This window comes from Epinephelus lanceolatus, chromosome 14, assembly GCF_041903045.1.
Source record: "Epinephelus lanceolatus isolate andai-2023 chromosome 14, ASM4190304v1, whole genome shotgun sequence".
NCBI classification, from domain to species: Eukaryota; Metazoa; Chordata; class Actinopteri; order Perciformes; family Serranidae; genus Epinephelus; species Epinephelus lanceolatus.
Genome location: NC_135747.1, coordinates 1270254 through 1296116, shown reverse-complemented (window position 1 = coordinate 1296116; position 25863 = coordinate 1270254). Strand labels below are relative to the sequence as shown.

At 41.7% G+C, this 25863-nt stretch overlaps 1 protein-coding gene across 3 annotated transcripts in view; it reads right to left on the bottom strand.

Annotated features, from left to right (window-relative positions):
- tmprss3a (transmembrane serine protease 3a) overlaps positions 1–25863 on the bottom strand; it is a 120626-nt gene that overhangs the window by 2841 nt on the left and 91922 nt on the right. For all 3 annotated transcript variants that reach the window (XM_033617804.2, XM_033617806.2, XM_078174259.1), the window contains 4 exons: positions 7429–7598; positions 4358–4453; positions 4094–4236; positions 2659–2811 (listed from right to left, as the gene is read on the bottom strand). In XM_033617804.2, the coding sequence (XP_033473695.1) occupies positions 2659–2811; positions 4094–4236; positions 4358–4453; positions 7429–7598 (562 nt within the window). The remainder of the gene's footprint in view (positions 1–2658; positions 2812–4093; positions 4237–4357; positions 4454–7428; positions 7599–25863) is intronic.

Genomic DNA, 25863 nt, shown 5'->3' with positions numbered 1-25863 from the left:
CATCTGGTAGATTCTCAGAGGCATTCAGGCTGCTGCTCGAACTGCAGATTGTACTTCCTTATTTTTGTATACCCACCACTACCGACACAAAGAAAGAAGTGTATTGAGGGAGAGATGCCCTCTCTCACTCTTTCTTTTAAACTCAGACCATACACAGATCAAACTCTAAAACTAAGCTGATTAGAAACCAAGATTATGTCACTGTATTGCCTATTTCTCACCTGAAACTATTCAGAAACATATTTTAGTGCACAGTATAGCTGTAATACAAGAGTTTGTGAACAGGAAGTGGGCGCCATACTGTTTCCAGCATTGTAAAAACAGGCTGAAAAAGATCCAAGGGTAAAACTAAGCAGTGCTGATCAAAAGAAACCAAGACTCTTTTACTGTGTCATCTATTTCTCACCTCAGATGTTTTCAGAAACATATTTTAGTGTACTATTTAACTGTAATGCAAGACTGTTTGTTACTAGCAGGCTGCCATACTGTTTTCGGACGGGCATCTCATTACGTCACCTGCCAGTAGTAGTATTTATTGGTGTGGTGCGGCGCAGTGCATTCTGGTAGTTGAAGGTTTTCTACCTTTTGAGCAAAAGCAAATGCCACAGTCCTTTTTTTTCTCTGATCATATAGCACCAGTTTCAAAAGTATTTGCGTCTTGCTACTACATAGGCAGCCAGTTTTATGAAAAGATCATCTTTCCAGTGGTAAAATGCTTACTCACTTAAAGTCCTTCTTCAGAACAACCTCATAACTTCACCCTCACGATATTTGCGTTTTTCGGCACAGTGTTTTTCACCGCTACCTTTTGGATGCATGCTGATTACAGTCTTACACCTGGTCACTACCTTTTTACAAAGTCTCAACCTCACCTGTGCACTGTGTCTAGGAATGTCCTGAACACAGCAAAATATCAAAAAATAGCAAAATCTGCTTGCTAAATTTCACATGCCGCCTCTCTCCCCTTGGCAGATTTAGTGGTGTTACTTTTTTTTACGAAATACATGCTCATATTCGCTGTAGGCATTCATGAGCACCTCCAATTCCAGAGGTGTAAAATAAGTTGATCGCTTTTTCTCTCCGGTTGCCATGGTGAATCGAGGTATCGGGACTCCACTGATGATGGCTTTTTATTGTGGTTTTGCACCTGCTTAACTCAAGGTGTACCTACTCAGAGTCTGGAACCGGATACTCAGAGTTTCCCAGCTCAGGGTAAGTCAACTCAGAGTTCAGGATTAGACTCAGTTTGTTGAACCTCCTACCTGGAATACCCCTCAGGTGTGGTGCTGTGTACAAAGTCACTGACACACCCAAGAATTGGAGAGGCCACCAAAAAAAGGCTGGATGAAGAACCTCTACAGTAGTGAAATGAACTGACTGTGAAATAAACTTAAAGTAAGATTGTGATTTTCCAGAGTGTCAGGACCATGTTACAGGACAGTCAAAAACCCAGCAATGACAAAACATTTGTGATGCTGTAGATGCTGTGTCAGCAGCAGTGGTGGGGGAAGTAGTAGATCCTTACTATACTAAAAGAACTACAACACCGTAAAAATACTCTTACTATAAAAGCCCTGCATTAAAAATGCTGATTAAGTACAACCATAGGAGAACAATCAGGGAAATGTGTTGAAGTATTAAAAGTACTGATGTAGAAAAGTTTAAACGTATGTAATAAAAGCAGTTGCCAATTCATTTTCTAATCAATTGACTAATTGTTTCAGTTGCACTTGTATATTTTCATATGGTTTATGCACAAACATCTTAATTTGTAAAGTAACTAGTACCTAAAGTTCAAATAAAATAACAGTAGTGTAGTAAAAAGCTCAGTATTTCTGTCTAACGTGTAGTGGAGTAGATGTAGAAAGTGGTATTAGATGAAAATACTCAAGTAAAGTAAAACTAACTCAAATGTGTACTTAAGTACAGTACTTGAGTAAATGTATTAAGATACATTCCAGCACTGGTCAGCAGAGGGGCGCAGAGTAACTGAAATTACAGTAATTGGGATTAATGGATCAAGTATAGTAGTATTTCTTCATTCTGTCCTGAAATGTAATAATCCAGTCATTATAATGACAATGATGTTAAACATCATCAAAGTTTGATTGTATAAAATTCATGCATTTTATTTTAAACATTGTTCAAATTAAAAACACATGTTTCCTAGAGTTGGACAACAATTTGTGGATTGTGAAAACCAGGTTTTTTTTCTCTCATCTTCAACTTAGAAAATGTTGTCTTACCTAAGAGAAGCGCAAAAATGAGAAAAGATTGGTGAATTCCAGAGATCAGTGGGTACTAACAAAATAAGAACAAATTGTGGATATGAACATGGATGTGGATATGGATTACTGTTTCTTGCATGAGGCCCAGTGTACAAAGTGTAAATGTTGTCAGGTTTACATTGAAACTATTTTGTAGTGCATCATAATGGGTTGACAAGCCATTATGCAGCCTACCTTTGTATGAATATATCTGTATGTAGGGTTCTTAAGTATCCTAAACTCAGTTGTGTGTGTCCTACAGAAACATGCTGACAATACAGTGAATCTGGAGCAGTGTAAGTCCCAAGTTCTCCAGAAGCCAAACCTTTGTAGGTCTGGTCATTGTAAAGTGGCAGGTCCTAAAACATTACACAGTTTGTCATATACTGACCTCCATCTGTTGGCGGATCCAGCTAAGTGACTGTGTAATGCGAGTGTAAACGCCAGGCTTGTTCCTCATAGCACAGCCAATGCCCCAGCTGGTCGCACCAACCAGCTTCCATACTGCTGAGTCCTCACAGGCCAGAGGACCTCCACTGTCCCCCTGAGGAAACACAAGCACACACATGAAACAGTCATAGTCGCTGTCTCACTAACCCAAATCACCAATGCTTCACAATCTCGTAAGAGAGGACATGCAATATAAAGCTTTATCATTATTTCAAAGAATATATTATTCACAGCAGGGGCCTGGAAGTGGGGGGAGCAGTGGGATTGATTACCCAGAGTCCCAATGATGAGGGACCCTCAAAAAGCCTAGAAGGAAAAGTTTGGTTTTGCTCTAAGTACAGTAATTATTGCCATAACAAAATTAAAATTGGCTGAACAAATTGGTTAAGAGACTGAACTTTGTATTTAAAAACAAATAGTGGAGGCTCTCTAGGCCCCTTTACCCTTACATAAGGCACAAAATGGTTTAGTTCATCCCTGCACTAGGATTCGTCTTTAAATACAGCTAGAGCCAAAGGAGTGATTGCTTTTGCTGCTGGAGCATCACATACACTGTCAGGTCTTTCCCCAAGAAAGGGAAATCAAAGTTCCAAAAAAGAAAAAAGGGGAAGAAAGCAAACTAAGGGAAAACAGCATTCTGTCTGATTACTTTCAAAAGAAAGGTGAGCAATCGACAGTGGACCCGTGGCATAGGCTCTACATAGACACATAGCCTACGCTGTAGCCTAACATGTGCCACCCCGGTGATGCAGACCTCCTGTCTATTTTTGTAAGCTGAAAACCATTTTCCTCAGTGGAAATGAAGCTTTTATTTACTTTTATTTCACAGATAAGAAAAAATTAATTGTGAAGACAATAAAGCCCCCACACAATGGCATTTTAAGTCCTGATTATGATCCATCCTGGCTTCTTATGAGTTGGGAACAACTCCGCTACCTGCTAGGATAATTTATAAAATGTAAAATGCTGTAGGCTTGTGCTAATGACATTAGCATGTTGTATTTGTGGGGAAAACGTGTCCAACAAAAGCCAAGTGTTTTGTCTGAGAAGCTTGTGAGTTATAATGAAACCGATTTGTGTACTTATGTTTGAAATTTTCTTTAAGGCCCTGTTTAATGTGTGTGTTTTGAATCAATCAAACAGTAAATCACTTAACAGAAACTCCACTGCCGACTGGTGTTTTGGACATGTTACTGTGTCACAGACACAACACTGCGCAAGTATAATGCTAACAACACTGTATAACAACAGCATAGGCTAAAGCACAGAAACTGCGTATGCATGGGGCCCACAATTTGGTGCTATGTCCCTGATCCAAAAGACAAAAAACAACATAGTGAATGTTGGGGTTCATGCTTAAAGAAATCCATCTGTACCTGACAGGAGTCAGTTCCTCCCTCCAGGTATCCTGCACAGATCATCCAGGAGGAGATGAAGCCCTGGTAAACCTCTGGCTGATTGCAGGTCTTAGTGGAGAGGAGTGGTACCATGGCCGAGCGCAGAACAACACTGGTCTCTCCTGGAAAAAGTACCTCATTTCAAGCATGTGTTCAAATGTTACTACGTTATACCCAATTTCAAATATAGCTGTGGGTAAAATGATAGACCAGAAATCATCTGTATTCCATGCTCAGACTCACCCTCATCCTCAGTTGCTCCCCATCCAGAGATCCAGCACATGGAGCCCTCCTCAAACTCCTCCCCATAGTTTGGCAGGCAGATGGGCTCCACAAAGCCTACACAGGACAGTTAGAATGAACTACATCCCCCAGACAAACTGTAAATGACAATGTGTTTGTGCAGTTTCCATCATTAAACAAATAAGTCTGCACACCAAGTAGCTCCCATTCAAATTTTATTTTCTTATTTTATTTATCTTATTATTTTTATTTATCTTTTACTTTGCCAGATGTTTCTTTGTTCCAGCATCCACTCCATTGGACGTTGGGATGTGCATGACTCTTGTACTGTTTTTGCAGTTTCCATCATAACCAACATCAATCAGCTATGCAGCTAATGTGTAATTACATTCAGGTGGGGGCTACTGCAGTTTGGATTAAAACGACACAGCAGTGTACAGCTTCAAACAAACTCCTTCGATAATCACTTCAGTTGTTCTTTTATTTCAGACATGCATTAAGGTGTTAAATACCTTTTTTTAGGCTTCTTGACATGTTTCGGCGGAAACTTCTGCCTTCCTCAGAAGTGTCACTTGGTGGTGATCTGTCAATCAGCTGATGTTAGGGAGGCGTGACAGACGATCACACCACCTGCTGTCCATCCACCGCCGCTCCAGGACACTACTCCAGGTTTGGGAGAGCATGAATGCCCCCTCGTCCCTGTTCATTGTCCCTGGGCCCCGCTTCCTTATCTCAATAGCCTCCTTGATCCAGCACTGGTATTTGTTGTCTTCGGTGCGGATGACTCTGGCCTTGTCCCAGTGACCACCAAGTGACACTCCTGAGGAAGGCAGAAGTTTCTGCCGAAACATGTCAAGTAGCCTAAAAAAGGTATGTAACACCTTAATACATGCCTGAGATAAAAGAACAACTAAAGTGATTATCAGAAACTGAAGACATAATAATCTCCTTTGAACTAAACTCCACCGATGCTAAAAGGGAAGACTAATAAGTGAGAGCTGAGACTCAGACAACTGATACACATAATGGCACACAGCTGTCCGGAAGCAAGACACTGAGAGGGGGAAGGAGTACTCTCCTCACAGGACTGAGAGGGGAGACAGGGAATAAAGGAAGAGATAAGAATCTGCAGTAGTTAAACTAGGGGGAGGATAGCTTTACTGTGTAGGAATACCGGTTGGTTTCTGGGACAAAATGGAATGGGGGAAAGAATTTATAAGGCAGGGCTCAGAAGGGGCCCATCGCTGATTTTTGCCCTGAGGGCCCCTTGCAGGTCAATCTGGCTCTGCATATATGACTGCCACTAACTGCTGCTGAAGAGATAGATATTTATCAATCGTTTGGAAATTCATAGTGTGCCATACAGCAATGGTCAGACAAATAACTTGACAACTATAATAACAACAACAACAACACAGAACAAAAACATCAAAAATAGGAGATTAAAGAGTTGAAGAAACGTGATAGCTATCATATCTTGTGTCTAACATGTTAACAAACACTTGCTTAATGTTGTTGCATATCCTGCTGACACAGATAAACATGAACATTAACTGGAGCAGAGTACTACAGTCGTTACAGGACCTACAGATGTCTAAAAATATATATGATGGGTGAATCAGAAACATCAGGAGATGGGGGTAAAAGTTTTATTATTTTCTTAGCTTTTTATCTATCCAAGGAACACCCCACCCTCCAGACCAACATTAGCACTGTGTGGGAAAAAAAGCTTCCTCATTCAAAAGGGGCAGCTGTGGGCTGTACCTGGCACAGACAATACCCACAGTGAGGTTAACTCTTGAGAAGACGTTCTGGAGTAATCTGAAAGATGCTTATGTCTGTTAATCAGTGTCTGTTGGTGAGTCTGTGCCTGTTGGGAATTATAGGCTCTGATTGTTAATGATGTCAGAAGGCCTAAAATGTGACACAAGAAGAACTACTATATGAGATTTTGATTAAAGGATCTGAAATCACCACAACTTTAAAGTGAAAATTGTTGAATCAGTTAATTTTTGTTTTAAACTGTTTTTAAATGTCCTTTTATATTGAATTGCCTTGTTTATCTGTTTTTTGTTCATTCTGTCTATTTTCATGTATAGCCCTCAGTGCTTAAAATGCCCTCATTGTAAAGCACTTTGTGCTGCATTTCTTATATGAAAGGTGCTATATGAATACAATTTACTATAAATATTTTTCTTATTCAATTCAGTGAGACCCCTGAGTTGGTACAGCTGGGGTCCCGACACAAACACAATGCATTAAAAAAGCTGAATCTGACTCAACTGGCACTCCACTTCTACTGTACATCATCCAGCAACACACTGCTGTGATCCATAAAAGACCATGCAGGCACACACTCCTAGAGGATTCTTTTCAAAGGTCTGACATGCAAGAGCACTAACTGACAGGATGTTAAGTTGAGACTGTTATTTTATTCTTATTTGCTGACATGATGTATGTAAAGCGTTTGGTGGATATTCATTTATTCAGCAGTTTCCATGAATAAACATTTTAACTATAGAGAAGGTGCACTGGTCTGATTATTCTTCTGGTTGTACTTTTGGAGCTCTACTTGCACCATGAAGGGAAAAATAGTTTTTATGGACTGATCTGAACTGAGCAAAATCACCTCAACAGCCCAAAATAGTCTCTTTGACTGTGTGTCATTATTTAATAAATTATTTTGTGCTTAAGAGCTTGTGATGAAGACAATACACTTATTACAGTGATCTGAGAACTGAACTTCCTGGGTTGTTTTTCCATCTTCTGATTGGTACATTAAGCAACACACTCTCATCAATCTGAATGCCCATTAACACACACACACACACACACACACACACACCTGGGAGCTGCCCAGTAGAACCATAGCTTGGGCAGAGCAGCTGCCGAGGTCATGTGCCTTGCTAAAGGGCACCTCACATCCTGCCAGTGTACAGGGACTAAATTGAACCTTTAGGACCTTCTGAGATGATGTTGAAACTGCTGAGACATGTGAATGTACGAGTATCAACATAGAGCAGGATGTTATTGAGAAAGAATGTAAGGGCTCAGCAACAGAACACCAATACCATTGAAAGCAAGTGATGTGGACAGCTTCATCAGGGCAATGTCATAGTCCAGTCCTTTGGGCCTGTACCGAGCATGGTATATGATCTGCTCCACAGCCAGAGACTGAGCCCCATGGACTGGCTGCTCCGTTAGCCCCACGTGGACCGCCCACATGGAGGGGTCTGTGAACCTGATGACAGACATCAGAAGATACAGTGAAAGTCAGTCAATTTGCAGGACACAGTGAAATCAAATCCTGCAATCTACAGCGTGTTTCTCTCTTGGCACTTTCATGGCTCTCCTCCTGGATACCAGCTAATCACCATATTTAAACACAAGTCACATGTTCAGTAAACAAGTGGCTTGTTTATTGGGCCCTATTTCAGAAACCGCGACTTGTGAAAATTCGGAGTATGTTAAGCCTGAGATGTGGGAAACTTGGAATTTTCCATTTCACAAAGCCAGTACAGTGTAACAATGAGTCAGTTACTATGGCAACATACGGGATTCACCCTATTGCTCTGGATGACATTATGTTTCATAAATAAACTTATTCACCATGTTAACAGTGACTGGTTGTCAGGTTATTTATCTGTCAGTGAACGCACTTTCAGGGTTTCAGCAGAGTTTACCAAGTTACATTTAAGACCTTTATAGTACCACAGTTTGATATGTGTCATGGTCACACCTGTTAAAGTTCTAAAGTACAAGGGAAAACTAGAGGTTACAGCCTAGAATTATTCACTATTATATCACATTTTTTAGTACAGCCCAGCAGTTTATAACAGTCATTCCTAGTAATATAATGAACTAAATTAATATGACCTGGACCCAGATATATGGCAGGAAATGGATGGTTGAATGAACCAATGAATGAATGAATAGAAATTTATTGAGCTTCTCTTAAAACTGACACTTGTCCATTATGAGCTTCCCGGCTGCTAGCTATAGGTCAACTGGTGTTAACTGAAGTTCCAAAAAAGATTCACAACAGTCCAGAAACATTTTATAACTAACATTACTACCTACAGCAAGCAAGCAACTCTCTTTATTGAATTTTCACTCTTTTTGAACACTCACAACAAACTACACAAACATTACATCATTCACACATACAGATCAACACTGCACATCATATTTCACCCAACTCCAAGCTTAACATCTTAATCAAAGTGTGAGCAATGTGACTTTGGTTTTGGTGCTTATATCTCCATGCATCTATCATATTAGTTGACTTCAAAAAATTGTGCAGCATTTTAGCCGATTTAGACAAACAGTGTTGTTTGCTCGATGATCTGTCCAGCACTGGATCCATCACAAAGCTGAAGTCACCTGCTAGAAGCAGGTTATGAGTGTGAAGATTGGGTAGGGAAGCAAGTATTGATGTCATAAATTCCTCATCATCAAAGTTAGGGGCATAAATGTTTGCCAGAATTATTGGGATGTTGTACATTTCCCCTTTTACTATTACGTATCTTCCATTCGAGTCAGCTGTTATGTCTGATGCAGTGAAGGGGACATTTTTATTTATTATAATAGCAGTCCCTCGTGACTTCAAGTTAAACCTAGAATGAAACATGTCCAACCCAATTTTTATGTAATTGTTCACGTGCATGGTTTTTGAGGTGTGTTTCTTGCAAAAAGATAACCTCAGCCCCCAATCTCTGCAGATGAGCAAGTAGCTACATTACCCCGTTTCACAGTTCCATTTAATCCTCTGCAATTCCATGTGACAATTCTGACCACACTCTGTTCCGCACTCACTAATGATCTCTTTGGGATTCTATCCATAGTCTAATTGGAAAAGGTACAATGGTAGCATGAATATTCCTGCATCCTGGCTGAGGAAAGAGGAGAAAAAAAAAAAAGGTAAAAAAGAAAAATAAGAGGGGGAGGGTTACACAAAAAACATGTAGCTACGTGTAATAACTTTGAACTTTACAACTACCAAAATGATGAAAGGAGACTCAGAGAACGCATTTTTCACCCTCGTGTGAACATTTTTGAAATGAATGAGGAAACAATCATTAAAACATATCGCCTATCCAGCATTGCCATTTTGGAGCTGTTGGAGGAACTCAGAGCGGATTTGGAGCCAGCCATGAGGAGTCATGCAATACCTGCAATGACAAAACTCCTTGCAAGTTTACATTTTTTTGCATCTTGGTCATTCCAGCATATGGTAGCCATTACAGCTGGGATATCCCAATCCCATTTTTCAGATGTGTTGTCTGAATCAATTCAATCAATCAATCAATTTTATTTATAAAGTCCAATATCACAAATCACAGTTTGCCTCACAGGGCTTTACAGCATACGACATCCCTCTGTCCTTATGACCCTCACAGCTGATCAGGAAAAACTCCCCCAAAAAACCCTTTAACGGGGGAAAGAAACGGTAGAAACCTCAGGAAGAGCAACTGAGGAGGGATCCCTCTTCCAGGACGGACAGACGTGCAATACATGTCGTACAGAACAGATCAACATGATAAATTAACAGTAATCCATATGACACAATGAGACAGAGAGAGAGACAGAGAGAGAGACAGAGAGAGAGATGCAGGACAGACGGTAATGACAGTAGCTTACAACAACATTAATGAAAGGAATAATATTATAATTATAATTCTGGCTGTAGTGGTACAATATGTTGAAAGTATATATTAATATCTGATAGTGTACATATGTGACAATAATCATATGTGTATAATAACAGTAGAAGTATGACTAATGACTAATGATGGCAGCAGCAGCAGGAGGCATCTGGCAGGACCACGGCAGCAGCAAAACCACACACGTCACACTATCCAGGCACCGCTGCAATACGAGTTAACCTGAGAGACAGTGGAGCACAAAGGCTCCGGAGAAGAAGCATCCAGAATGGCCGAGTTAGCAAGATGCAGTAACAGGACACGAGAGAGAGAGAGAGAGAGAGAGAGAGAGAGAGAGAGAGAGAGAGAAGGAGAGAAGGTGCCCGGTGTATTATAGGGGGTCCTCCGGCAGACTAGGCCTAAGTCAGCCAAACTAGGGGCTGGTACAAGGCAAGCCTGAGCCAGCCCTAACTATAAGCTTTGTCAAAGAGGAAAGTCGTAAGTCTAGTCTTAAATGTGGAGACGGTGTCTGCCTCCCGGACCGCAACAGGAAGATGATTCCACAGTAGAGGAGCCTGATAGCTGAAGGCTCTAGCTCCTGATCTACTTTTGGAGACTTTAGGGACCACGAGTAACCCTGCATTCTCAGAGCGCAGTGTTCTGGTGGGATAATATGGCACTATGAGCTCTCTAAGATATGATGGAGCTTGACCATTTAGAGCTTTATAAGTTAACAGTAGGATTTTAAATTCAATTCTGGATTTTACAGGGAGCCAGTGCAGAGAAGCTAAAACAGGAGAAATATGATCTCGTTTCTTAGTTCCTGTTAGTACACGTGCTGCTGCATTCTGAATTAGCTGGAGAGTTTTAAAAGACTTACTAGAGCTACCTGATAATAGAGAGTTACAGTAATCCAGCCTTGAGGTAACAAAAGCGTGGACCAATTTTTCTGCATCTTTTCGGGTCAGGATAGGCCTAATTTTCGCAATATTACGCAGATGAAAAAATGCAGTCCGTGAGGTTTGTTTTAAATGTGAATTAAAAGACAAATCTTGATCAAATATTACTCCGAGCTTTCTTATGGTAGTGCTAGAGGCCAGAGCAATGCCATCTAGAGAAACTATGTCATCAGATAAAGAGTCTCTGAGTTGTTTCGGGCCAAGAACAATAACTTCAGTTTTGTCTGAATTTAACATAAGGAAATTGGTGCTCATCCAGGTTTTTATGTCTTTAAGGCAATAATGAAGTTTAGTTAATTGATTACTTTCTTCTGGCTTCATAGATAAATACAACTGTGTATTATCTGCCAAACAATGGAAATTTATAGAGTGATTTCTAATGATGTTACCTAAAGGAAGCATATATAGAGTAAGTAGGATTGGTCCGAGCACAGAACCTTGCGGAACTCCAAAACTGGAAAATCACACAGCTGGTCTGCAACTACTTTCTCGAGGATCTTTGACATAAAGGGAAGATTAGATATTGGTCTATAGTTGGCTAACACCTCTGGATCCAGGGTGGGCTTTTTTAGGAGAGGTTTAATTACAGCTACCTTAAAAGACTGTGGTACATAGCCTGTTAATAAGGATATACTGATCATATCTAATATATGAGTGTTAACTAAAGGTAAGACTTCCTTAAGTAGCCTAGTTGGGATGGGGTCTAAGAGACACGTTGATGATTTAGATGAAGAAATCACTGCTGTCAATTCTTGAAGAGAAATTGGGGAGAAGCAATCTAAATATATATTAGGTCTTATAGTTGTGTTTGAGGTTAGATAGGTACTATCTGAGGACAGGAGGTCATGAATTTTGCCTCTAATAGTTAGAAGGGCTAAAGGAATACAAGGCTCAATTGAGCTGTGACTCTCAGTCAGCATGGCTACAGTGCTGAAAAGAAACCTGGGGTTATTCTTGTTTTTTTATAGTAACTGTTGCTGAGTGGCATGTAATCGAGTAAAAAGAAATCAAAAGTTATTAAATGATGATCTGATAGCGAGGGATTCTATGGAAAGACTGTTAGGTTATCAATTTCAATTCCATACATCAGAACTAGATCGAGGGTGTGGTTAAAACAATGAGTGGGTTCATGTACACCCTGACTGAAGCCAATGGAGTCTAATAATGAGATAAATGCGATAGCCAGGGAGTCATTATCAACATCGACATGAATGTTAAAATCGCCTACAATAATAACTTTATCTGATTTAAGAACTAAACTGGATAAAAACTCTGAGAATTCAGATACAAATTCAGAATACGGGCCAGGAGCACAGTACACTATAACGAATAAAAGTGGCTGCGAGGTTTTCCAGGTTGGATGTAAAAGATTAAGAACGAGGCTTTCAAATGAATTATAATCTAGTTTAGGTTTAGGGCTGATTAACAGACTAGAGTTAAAAATGGCTGCAACTCCCCCTCCTCGGCCGCTGCCTCGAGGAATGTGGGTATTATTATGACTGGGAGGAGTGGACTCATTAAGACAAACATATTCATCTTGACACAGCCAGGTTTCAGTGAGACTGAGTAAATCAATGTGATTTTCTGATATTAATTTGTTTACTAACACTGCTTTAGACGATAGAGACCTGATTTTTAACAGTCCGCATTTAATTCTCCTGTTTTGTCTTTCTGTCACAGAAGAGGTTTTAATTTTTATGAGGTTGTTATGTACAACTCCTCTTTGTTTAATTTTAGATTTTGATAATTTAGGTGGTCGGGGACACCGTTTGTATAGAACTATGGGTGGGTAACTGCACTAGAAGCTCAGAGAAGCGTATAGGACTGCGACTCTGAGTCCTGATCTCAACTCTGGGTTGTCACAGTTTTGAATTACTGATAAAATTTGCCAGGTTCCTAGATATGAGAGTAGCTCCATCCAAAGTGGGATGAATGCCGTCTCTCCTAATAAGACCAGGTTTTCCCCAGAAAGTTTGCCAATTATTAACTAAACCCACATCGTTTGCTGGACACCACCTGGACAGCCAGCGATTAAATGATGACATGCGGAGTCCGACATAGTTTTTGCATATTCACACACCGAGGCAATATTAATTTTAGTGACCTCCGATTGACGTAACCGGGTGTCATTGCCGCCAACGTGAATAACGATCTTACTGAATCTACGTTTAGCTTTAGCCAGCAGTTTTAAATTTGATTCAATGTCGCCCGCTCTGGCCCCAGGGATATATTTGACTATGGTCGCTGGTGTTGCTAACTTCACGTTCCTCAGAATAGAGCTGCCAATAACCAGAGTTTTATCCTCAGCGGGTGTGTCGCTGAGTGGGGAAAAGCGGTTGGAAACATGAACAGGCTGGTGGTGAGCCGTGGGCTTTGGCTTGGAGCTGTGCTTCTCCCGGACAGTTACCCAGCCTCCCGGCTGCATGGGGGTTACCGGAGGACCACTAGCAGAGGCTATGCTATGTGGCTCTGCACCGGCTACAGGGGGCTGGCTAACTACCGCAGCTACCGAGTGATTTTCCATGGTGCGGAGCCGCGCTTCTAATTCACTGAGCCTCGCCTCCAATGCAGCAAATAAACTACACTTGTTACAATTACCACTGTCGCTAAAGGAGGCAGAGGCATAACTGAACATCTGGCACACCAAGCAAGAAAGAGCAGAGGGAGAAGCCATCACTAACTATTAAGCTAATGTAGCTAATAGGGCTAGTAACGTGCAAACAACAGCTAAGAGATTAGCAAGAAAGTTGTAAAAGGAGGAGAGCTATAAGTGCTTAAACAGAACTAGTGTGGGTTAAGACTTGAATTAGATGTTAAGAAACTGAGGTGAGAAAAGCAGAAAGCAGGCTAGTAGAATTCACTAGAGCAGCACAGAGACGCTGTCACAGAAAACACCGGAAATGACACAACACGCTTACCGCAATTTTATTAGGTTTCCACGCACTCGGCACTCCTTGAATGAGACCAAACAAAGCTTCTTTGCAGTAGCTGGATTTCCCAGAGTTATAGGAGCAATTGACTGCACCCATGTGCAGCTTGCCCCCCCCCCCCACCCAGACACTGAGCATGTGTACAGAAATCGTAAACACATGCATTCATTGAATGTGCAGTGCGTTTGTGATGCCAAATTACCAATGTTGTGGCAAAATATCCCGGGTCAGTACACGATTCTTTTATTCTGAGAAACAGTGTTCTGTTTTCCAGGTTGCAAGATGGGTTTGGAGATGGCTGGCTTGTAGGTGAGTCAATTTGTAAAATCCTTTGTAAAATAATTTATTACATTAAAAACAAGAGCATGTTTCATATTGATTCATATGTTTTTTTTAAGTTGATAGTGCATACCCCCTACACCCCTTCCTCCTGACACCTGTTCTCAACCTGACCACTGCTGGAAAAATAAGGTACAACAAGGCCCATATCAGCACACGGGATATTGTGGAGCGCACCTTCAGAATCCTGAAGAGCAGGTTCCGATGTTTGGATTGCACTGGAGGAGCACTGCTGCACAGGCCAGAAAAAGTGGCCAAGATTGTAGTGAACTGCTGCATGCTACATAACATCGCCAAGCAACACGGGCTGGAGCATGATGCCATGCCGGAAGAGAACGCTGACCTGCCCCCCCGTATGGAGCAACAACCCAATGCTGAGGGTATGCAGACACGCAGCAATCTCATTCAAAGTCACTTCTTGTGAGCTGTTTGGTATATGCATTTATTTTTCTATTTTCATTCAATAATATGTAATGCAGAAATACACCTTGATTAAACATATGCTGTAGATTAGAATACGAGTGCAAGACCATTCCCTGCAGAGCATTGCAAAGTTAAGCAAATCAACATTTATTGAAAAAAGATGACTGAAATCACTTTCTAAATTCCAAAAGTTCTTATCAAACGAAATGCTCAGTCTCATTAATGTCTAATTATGTTAAGCCCCGCAAAATCATATCAAAGACACATTGTTTCATTCACAAAATATATCTGGCAAAAAAACAAAACAAAACAGCTCTTTACCGTATAACCTATTTTACACAAAATAAATATTCACAGCCAACAGGGGCGATTCTAGGATCAGAGGTTTAGGGGTGCTGAGCACCCAGAGAGCTGCCCAGCCAGGCAAGATAAATTTCACTGTTTTGTACATTTTAACGCAATTTCATTCCCACATTTGTGAAAGAAAAGCACAACACTTTTTGGGAAAGTCTGTGACTAAACCATCAAATCTGATAAAGGTTATTTAAATGCTGAGCCACAGCAAAAGAGGAATGGATTGGAATCATAAAAGAAACATATCGTAACCCTAATTTCTGGGGGAGGATAACTCATTTTGATACAGCAGCTCCTCAACATACACATAAACAGTATGTATGTTTCTGGAGTAAACCAGCCCCCTATAGTGAGTATCAAAAATACCAAAAATACTAATAAAGTCCTCTCTCTGCTCCTCTCACTCTCTGTACTCAGCGGGTGTGTCGCTGAGTGGGGAAAAGCGGTTGGAAACGTGAACAGGCTGGTGGTGAGCCGTGAGCTTCGGCTTGGAGCTATGCCTCTGGCGAACGGTTACCCAACTTCCCGGCTGAACGGGTGTTACCGGAGGACCGCTAGCAGAGGCTATGCTATGTGGCTCCGCACCGGCTACAGGGGGCTGGCTAACTACCACAGCTACTGAATGGTTTTCCATGGTGTTCACTGAGCCTCGCCTCCAACGCAGCAAATAAGAAACACTTGTTACAATTACCACTGTTGCTAAAGGAGGCAGAGGCATAGCTAAACATTTGGCACACCGAGCAAGAAAGAGCAGAGGGAGAAGCCATCTCTAACTGTAAAGCTAATGTAGCTACGAAGGCTAGTAATGTGCAAACAACAGCTAAGAGATTAGCAGGGAAGTCGTAAAAAGGAGGAGAGCTATAAGTGCTTAAACAGAACTAGTGTGAGTTAAGACTTGAAGTAGATGTTAAAGCAACTGAAGTGAGAAAGCAGAAAGCAGGCTAGTAGAATTCACCAGAGCAGTACAGAGACGCTGTCACAGAAACACCGGAAATGACACAACTCGCTTACCGCAATACGTCAGCACGCCAGTACAGGCAACATGTCCTACATGTGAGCTACATTCCTTTTTTTTTATTACTGTATGTCCTTTTTTAACAAGCTAGAAAAGTGTCAAAACCATACAGTACTTGGTTGAAATATAATATTTTAACAACAAAAATAGAGCACCCCCCCCCTTGCCTCAAAAATGGTTTGATCCACCCCATCCCTCCCACCTTTCCCCAACTCTGGCTCTGAGCACTCTATCTGCACAGAGCAATGCGCTGCCTTCCAGAGTGGGTGATATGCAGTAGTGGTGTAAGTACCTGGCTGAAACCAGGATATACGGCACATTTCCTAACCACTCAATACCAACACATTATTATCATTACCAGTCCTCATTTTTGCTGCATTTAATCATAGGTCACTGTTTATGTTGTTAGGTAGGAGTTAGCTGACGTTTTTTCTAGCTAGGAAACGTTACAGGTGGTCAGTACCACTGTCCTCTGTTTGAATTGGAATGAGAGAAGCTAGCTGTTGTGTCATGTGCATGTGTTAATATTAAAGCCAAGGTGCTACTGACTAGCTAACTGACAGGATGCCCATTAACATTATAACTCCTACTGTGTGTGCGTGTGTGTGTGCGTGTGTGTACAGACAGACAGACAGCATCATCATAGATATAAGATTGTTTTTTCGAAAAAAAAAAAGAGCCAGGTTCAGGTAAGAGTGTAAGATCAAATGGTCTATCTATCTAGAATGATGTAAGTTGGATCAATGTATCAGTTTATCTCTTATTAGATATAAAATGCATTGTTTGGTTATTTACCTTTTGGCTGACAGTACAGAGAGTGAGAGGAGCAGAGAGAGGACTTTATTAGTATTTTTGGTATTTTTGGTACTCACTATAGGGGGCTGGTTATAAACTCTGGTTATTGGCAGCTCTATTCTGAGGAATGTGAAGTTAGCAACACCAGCGGCCACAGTCAAATATATCCCTGGGGCCAGAGCAGGCGACACTGAATCAAATTTAAAACTGCTGGCTAAAGCTAAACGTAGATTCAGTAAGATAGTTATTCACGTCGGCGGCAATGACACCCAGTTACACCAATCGGAGGTCACTAAAATTAATATTGCCTCGGTGTGTGAATATGCAAAAACGATGTCGGACTTTTCTCTGGACCCCTCCCAAATCTGACCAGACATGTTTAGCCGCATGTCATCATTTAATCGCTGGCTGTCCAGGTGGTGTCCAGCAAACAATGTGGGTTTCGTTAATAATTAGCAAACTTTCTGGGGAAAACCTGGTCTTATTAGGAGAGACGGCATTCATCCCACTTTGGATGGAGCTGCTCTCATTTTTAGGAACCTGGCAAATTTTCTTAGTAATTCAAAACTGTGACAACCCAGAGTTGAGATCAGGACTCAGAGTCGCAGTCCTATACGCTTCTCTGAGCTTCTAGTTCAGTTACCCAGCCATAGTTTTCATAGTTTTATACAAACGGTGTCTGTCCCCCGACTACCTAAATTATTTAAATCCAAAATTAAACAAAGAGGAGTTGTGCATAACAACCTCATAAAAATTAAAACCTCTTCTGTGACAGAAAGACAAAACAGGAGAATTAAATGCGGACTGTTAAATATCAGGTCTCTATCGTCCAAATCAGTGTTAGTAAACAAATTAATTTCAGATAATCATATTGATTTACTCAGTCTCACAGAAACCTGGCTGTGTCAAGATGAATATGTTAGTCTTAATGAGTCCACTCCTCCCAGTCATAATAATACCCACATTCCTCGAGGCAGCGGCCGAGGAGGGGGAGTTGCAGCAATTTTTAACTCTAGTCTGTTAATCAGCCCTAAACCTAAACTAGATTATAATTCATTTGAAAGCCTCGTTCTTAGTCTTTTACATCCAACCTGGAAAACCTCGCAGCCACTTTTATTTGTTATAGTGTACCGTGCTCCTGGCCCATATTCTGAATTTGTATCTGAATTCTCAGAGTTTTTATCCAGTTTAGTTCTTAAATCAGATAAAGTTATTATTGTAGGCGATTTTAACATTCATGTCAACGTTGATAATGACTCCCCGGCTACCGCGTTTATTTCATTATTAGACTCCATTGGCTTCAGTCAGGGTGTACATGAACCCACTCACTGTTTTAACCATACCCTCGATCTAGTTCTGACGTATGGAATTGAAATTGATAACCTAACAGTCTTTCCACAGAATCCCTCGCTATCGGATCATTATTTGATTACTTTTGATTTCTTTTTACTTGATTATACGCCACTCAGCAACAGTTACTATACTAGGTGTTTATCAGATAATGCTGTCGCAAAATTTAAGGAAATGATTCCTCCGTCGTTAAATTTAATACCATGTCCTTCAGTAACAGAGATTTCCCGTGCCGACTTTAACCTCTCCCGAATTGATCATCTTATCGATAGCGCTGTAGGCTCGCTGCGAACAACACTCGACTCTGTAGCTCCTCTTAAAAAGAAGTTAACAAAGCAAAGAAAGTTCGATCCTTGGTATAACTCTCAAACCCATAAGTTAAAACAAATATCGCGAAAATTTGAAAGGAATTGGCGATTAACCAAACTGGAAGAATCTCGTTTAATCTAGGCAGACAGTCTCAAAACATATAAGAGGGGCCTCCGCAATACCAGAGCAAACTATTACTCAGCATTAACAGAAGAAAACAAAAATAAACCCAGGTTTCTTTTCAGCACTGTAGCCAGGCTGACTGAGAGTCAAAGCTCTACTGAGCCTTGTATTCCTTTAGCCCTTAGCAGTAATGATTTTATGAGCTTTTTTAAAGGGCCAGTGTGTAATATTTGGCATGGTTTATTGTCAATCTGAATCTGAATCTGAATATTCTACCCATTAATATGTTCATACAAGTGTATAATTGCTATAAAATAAAATTCGTTTGGTTTTCTTAGCCTTATAATTATGCTTTTATATATATATATATATATAGCAAGGGCCTTGCTTTAGAGAGGTCGCCATCTTGCGCCGCCATGTATGTACAGCAGACCGAGCGGACAATCCAGCCAGCCAGAGAACATGTTTCGCGTGTATAAATAAACCAACGAAGACAGCGGAAGGAAGGAAGAAGGAGGAGGAAACAGCAGAGTGTGTTAGTAGTTCGTCGATAGAGAGTAGTGAAAAGTTTTTTTAGTTATAAAGTTTGCAAATGGACCACACTTACCACGCAACAGGAGAGAATGAACCCAAACCGTCATCTGCGAGGAAAAGAAGATGCAACTTCACTCCTTGTGATGCACTCTCTGCGGCGCTTTTCCTCCTGATGATATATCTCCCCAACAATGGTAGCAGTAGCACCGAATCCCATTCTGTGCATTCAGCCTCTCTTCTCGCCCGCTCAGCATCAAACACATGGAGTTCCTCATCTGTATGCTCCGGCTCAAACAAGTATGGCTCTGGGTCCGTGTCCGCTACAAGAAACTCTTCAAAATCGCGTTCAAAGTCGTCCATTGCAGCTACTATAGTCCGGAGATATTGCTAGGCTAAATAAACAGCTGAGCTCTGTTTACCGGCTACGCTGTCAGTCAGTGTGCGGGCTGGAGGTTGGTGGAGCAGAGAGGGGAGGGGGTCCCCACTCGGTATGGTAAACGAGTATGTGTGTATGAAGTGTGTGTGTTACACTAGAAGAGTCAGAGTTTGGGACGGAGTCTTTTACCCCCTGGAGTGTTACTGGAGTTTTTTGAGTGCTCAAATAAACTGGCCTTTTTCCCGAACGCTCCTCTGGTCTCCTGCTCGTGAGGGATTCATTACAATATCTTAACATGGTTTAGATTTCTAAATAAATATTCACCTCGTCACTAGATGGACCTACTTCTGAAAAACTCGTGCGCAAGGCTTTTTGTCCCTACGAGGCCACTGTCATTTACCTGACGGGAGGGGTGAGCGAGTGAGCCCTGCAATCTAGAATTTGACCACTGATGTCACTGTTTTCAACCCATTTTACACACTGGCTCTTTAATGACAAAATTATAACTATTAGAGGCAAAGTTCATGACCTCCTGCCCTCAGATGGTAGGCCTACCTATCTAACCTCAAACACAGCTGTAAGACCTAATATATATTTAGATTGCTTCTCCCCAATTTCTCTTCAAGAATTGACAGCAGTGATTTCTTCATCTAAATCATCAACGTGTCTCTTAGACCCCATCCCAACTAGGCTACTTAAGGAAGTCTTACCTTTAGTTAACACTCATATATTAGATATGATCAGTATATCCTTATTAACAGGCTATGTACCACAGTCTTTTAAGGTAGCTGTAATTAAACCTCTCCTAAAAAAGCCCACCCTGGATCCAGAGGTGTTAGCCAACTATAGACCAATATCTAATCTTCCCTTTATGTCAAAGATCCTTGAGAAAGTAGTCGCAGACCAGCTGTGTGATTTTCTCCAGGATAATAATTTATTTGAGGAATTTCAGTCAGGATTTAGAGTGCATCATAGCACTGAGACAGCACTAGTTAAAATTACAAATGACCTTCTGATTGCTTCAGACAAAGGACTCGTCTCTGTACTTGTTTTATTAGATCTTAGTGCGGCGTTTGACACAATTGACCATCAAATTCTACTGCAGAGACTGGAACACTTAATTGGCCTAAAAGGTTCTGCACTAAGCTGGTTTGAATCTTATTTATCTTATCGTTTTCAGTTTGTTGACGTTCATAATGAATCATCCTTACGTACTAAAGTTTGTATTGGAGTTCCGCAAGGTTCTGTGCTCGGACCAATCCTATTTACTCTATATATGCTTCCTTTAGGTAACATCATTAGAAATCACTTTGTAAATTTCCATTGTTTTGCGGATGATACACAGTTGTATTTATCGATGAAGCCAGAAGAAAGTAATCAATTAACTAAACTTCATAGTTGCCTTAAAGACATAAAAACCTGGATGAGCACCAATTTCCTGATGTTAAATTCAGACAAAACTGAAGTTATTGTTCTTGGCCCGAAACAACTCAGAGACTCTTTTTCTGATGACATAGATTCTCTAGATGGCATTGCTCTGGCCTCTAGCACTACCGTAAGAAACCTCGGAGTAATATTTGATCAAGATTTGTCTTTTAATTCTCATTTAAAACAAACCTCACGGACTGCATTTTTTCATCTGCGTAATATTGCAAAATTAGGCCTATCCTGACCTGAAAAGATGCAGAAAAATTGGTCCACGCTTTTGTTACCTCAAGGCTGGATTACTGTAACTCTCTATTATCAGGTAGCTCTAGTACGTCCTTAAAAACTCTCCAGCTAATTCAGAATGCAGCAGCTTGTGTACTAACAGGAACTAAGAAACGTGATCATATTTCTCCTGTTTTAGCTTCTCTGCACTGGCTCCCTGTAAAATCCAGAATTGAATTTAAAATCCTACTGTTTACTTATAAAGCTCTAAATGGTCAAGCTCCGTCGTATCTTAGAGAGCTCATAGTGCCATATTATCCCACCAGAACTCTGCGCTCTGAGAATGCAGGGTTACTCGTGGTCCCTAAAGTCTCCAAAAGTAGATCAGGAGCCAGAGCCTTCAGCTATCAGGCTCCTCTCCTGTGGAATCATCTTCCTGTTGCGGTCCGGGAAGCAGACACCGTCTCCACATTTAAGACTAGACTTAAGACTTTCCTCTTTGATAAAGCTTATAGTTAGGGCTGGCTCAGGCTTGCCTTATACCAGCCCTTAGTTAGGCTGACTTAGGCCTAGTCTGCTGGAGGACCCCCCCTATAATACACCGGGCACCTTCTCTCCTTCTCTCTCTCTCTCTCTCTCTCTCTCTCTCTCTCTCTCTCTCTCTCTCTCTCTCTCTCGTGTCCTGTTACTGCATCTTGCTAACTCGGCCATTCTGGATGTCACTAACTCGGCTTCTTCTCCGGAGCCTTTGTGCTCCACTGTCTCTCAGGTTAACTCGTATTGCAGCGGTGCCTGGATAGTGTGACGTGTGTGGTTTTGCTGCTGCTGTGGTCCTGCCAGATGCCCCCTGCTGCTGCTGTTATCATTAGTCATACTTCTACTGTTATTATACACATATGATTATTCACACACATGTATACTATCAGATATTAATATGTTATTATTAATTATAATATTATTACTTTCATTAATGTTGTTGTAAGCTACTGTCATTACCGTCTGTCCTGCATCTCTCTCTGTCTCTGTCTCTGTCTCTCTCTCTCTCTCTCTGTCTCATTGTGTCATATGGTTTACTGTTAATTTATTATGTTGATCTGTTCTGTACGACATCTATTGCTCGTCTGTCCGTCCTGGAAGAGGGATCCCTCCTCAGTTGCTCTTCCTGAGGTTTCTACTGTTTTTTTCCCTGTTAAAGGGTTTTTTTTGGGGAGTTTTTCCTTATCCGCTGTGAGGGTCCAAAGGACAGAGGGATGTCGTATGCTGTAAAGCCCTGTGATATTAGGCTTTATAAATAAAATTGAAATAAAATTGAAAATGAAAAAAAAAGGAAATAAAAATCTCTCAAATTTTAGGGGTGCTGGGATTCAATTTAGGGGTGCTTCAGCACCCTCAAAAATGGGCTAGAAACGCCTATCACAGCCAATGTAAGAAAACAAACATGACACAGTGTATTATTTGTGTTTCCTTTTATACAGGTGGAACTTGCCCGCCTTGTGCACCTCTCCTCCCTCTCTGGTCCTCAGCTGCCTAGCTGTCACTGTGGGACTTGGTAGGCCCACTTCTACACCTGGATAGAGGGCAGTCATTGCCTGTACCCCTTCCCGTAGTCCTCTTGCCACAGAATTGATGGCCATCCTCTGGGCAGATACTGCGCTGACCAGCTACATCTGTCTGCAGTGCGTGGCAATGGCCTGAGTGTCGCGCCTGACTGCCCGTGCCAACGATGACGCCGCTTGCATCTCCCATGCAGTTGTCTGTAGGGCTGCAGACGGTTTCTTTTGTTCCTGCAGCAACTCCAGATCAATGTCCTCTGAGCCCTTTCGAGGATCTGCAGGGGTGGCGGCTGCTTTGGGGGGATTTGAGGGCGATGGCTGAACTTCTGATTCTACATATTAAACAAAAAAAGTTTTTTGTTGGGGATTTGACTTGAAAGACAGCAAAATGTTACCACAGGAGGTACATTAATTTTTCACTTAGTGAATAAATATCTTTTCAGAAAAAAAGTGTGTTTGTATTGCTGTGCGCCTACCTTGTTCTGCTATTAGGTCCAGTGTGTCATACCCAGCAATTCCAGTGACTTGTTCTTCGCAGAATGTCAACTGCACCTGTTCCTCAATGCTGGTCAGAGGCATCTCATCCACTGTGCCCCCACCTGTTTTATTTGCAGACATTTTATTATATGCCAATTTTTCTTTTGCTCTTCTTCTGATGTCTTGATATCTTCATTTCACTTCATCCACTGTTCACATCGTTTTACCAACAGCATTTACTTTTTCACAGATTTTCTCCCATATAGCGTTCCTTTTTGCGACAGTTTTCTATGCTGTAGCTGTGTTTATTGGCTTCATCTACCAACACCTCTAATTCTATAGGGTCAAATTTAACTTTGCATATTCGTCTCTCCAAACTCGCCATGCTGCAAACCATGAAACACGCAAAACTCTCATTTAAATAGGCGTGTCTCCAACACGTTTGCACCTGTTGTCATTTACGCAATCACTCTTAGTAAATCACCTGCACGCAAAATTCTAGATTGCGCACACAAATTAGTACACACAAATTGGGATCTTAGTAGATCCGGCCCTGTGTGTATAGTATTGCCTTCTTCACTAATTTGAATAAGTAATAAACATTCAGAGTGTATAATTCCAAAAGTCCAAATATCTAAATAGAGAGCAGACACAGAGATATACAATATTGACAGGAAGAGTTAAGTTACAAAGTTACAAAGTTATAAAAATTGGTACTTTTGGTTAGTTAAATTATTTTCAAATTTTAAGCCATCCCATTATAATAACTGCTCTCTGACAGAAAAAAAAAAGATTACAGGATATAAAGAAAAGAATATCAAACACCCAGTATTACGATTACTTGCGTTTATGGGGATCAGTCCACTTTGGCAATCTTCTGGTTGTAGAAGTCTTAAGCGGCTTTCGGGGAATCAAAGGTGTGTCTAACGCCAGGGCCACACCGGATGTGGAAGCGCTGCGAATAGCCTCGAAGCGCCTCGAAGCGAATCCAGTTTCCTTTCGGCGCCCATGTTAACTGATTGTGTCATCCACACCGGCCATGCCGCGCAGCTCCGCGGCCGGCGCTGCAGTGACTGTTTCGGTGTCTGGTCTATTTTCTGCGCGAGCCGCAAGCAAATGTGTCAAGCCGAGCAGGAACATAGGCTATACATATTAGTCAGTGGCATCTAAACAGAGCGCGGGAGAGATGAACACAGTCTAACACACACACACACACACACATGAGAGAGAGAGAGGGAGAGAGAGAGACAGAGAGAGATACCCATGATGGAAAAACAGCCCCAAATGTGACGGAGACAACAGCTGGGAGCAGAAGCGCTTGTCGACCAGCGTGGAGAAATGCGTGTCTGATGTGAACGGGCTCGCGCGAGAATTTCGGTGCGCTGCGCTTCGCAGCACTTCGTTGGCAGTGTGGCCCTGGCGTAATCCCGTCCACGGTGATGACAAGCTTGGCAGGGAAGAATAAGCTGTACTTGACGCTGGCCTCTCGGAGTTTCCTCTTTAATGCGTTGTCAGCGGAGCGCTGCCTGCCAATCTCCAGGCTCATGTCAGGATAGATGTGCACCTGGTCCCCTCCATACGTCAGTTGCCCTTTAGCTTTGCCCAGATCCAGTATCCGCTGTTTGTCCATGTAATAATGTAGGCGGGCGAGAATGGCCCAGGGTCTCCCGTTGGCCAGCTGCGGGGCTAGCGTACGATGTGCCCGGGCAATCACGACAGGGGATCTGAAGTTGTCGGCTCCAAGCACCGCGGGGAAGAAATCAGTGAGGAATCTGATCATATTGCCGCCTTCGGCTCCCTCTTTAATGCCAATCAGCTGTAGACTCCTGTTTCTCCTGCTTCTATTTTCAAGATCCTGATATTTGTCTTGCAGTTTCTTATACTCTTTATTGATTAGTTCATGTGCCTGTTCCAGCGCGGTGACCCTATCCATCGTTTCACCAAGCGCGGTTCCCACCTCGTCACATTATCAGCTGTCTCAGCCTGAGCCGAGCGGAGCCAGGCAAACTCGCTGGTTAGTTCGTCCTGTATGGACCGTATGTCAGCTTTAGTTTCTTCGTGGAGAGAGACAATATCCTTCTTTATCTCTTTAAAGGGATGTGGCATTTTCGGCTTTAATCTGAACCAGAACCTCTTCTCTGGATGTCTGTAGTTCCTCTCTCAGCATCCCCAGGGAGAGTGTGATCTCAGGTGTTTCCCCCTGTGCGTTCACCACTGCGCTGTCAGCCATCTTTAGGCTGCTCCGAGTGAATGGAGTAATCATCTTTTGTGTTTGCGTCTTTTGCCTTTTCTCTTGACGTGTGTTCTTTTTCATATCAGGAGTTTGATGCAAAGTGGTTGACATTTAGATCGTGTCCCCTTCTACCGGTTTTGAAGGTTCAAACTTACTTATTATTGATTTTTATGTCGGAGCTCCTCTCCTCTGCAACCTACTTCATCATGCGGAAACCAGAAGTAAATCTTCTAAACCCTTTTTATTCTGGGCGTGCAGATACCCTGATTGGCATCAAACACCATCTATAATTCCACAAATAGCACCAATTTTACAGCATCCAGCAGTGGAATCCAATCGCCTTAATCCATTTATGTATGGTAGATCATCATTTGCAAACTTAATAAGCTGTTGAATATAGTGGGTCTGAATGGTTTGATGAAGAATTCAGATAAACAGCTGAGA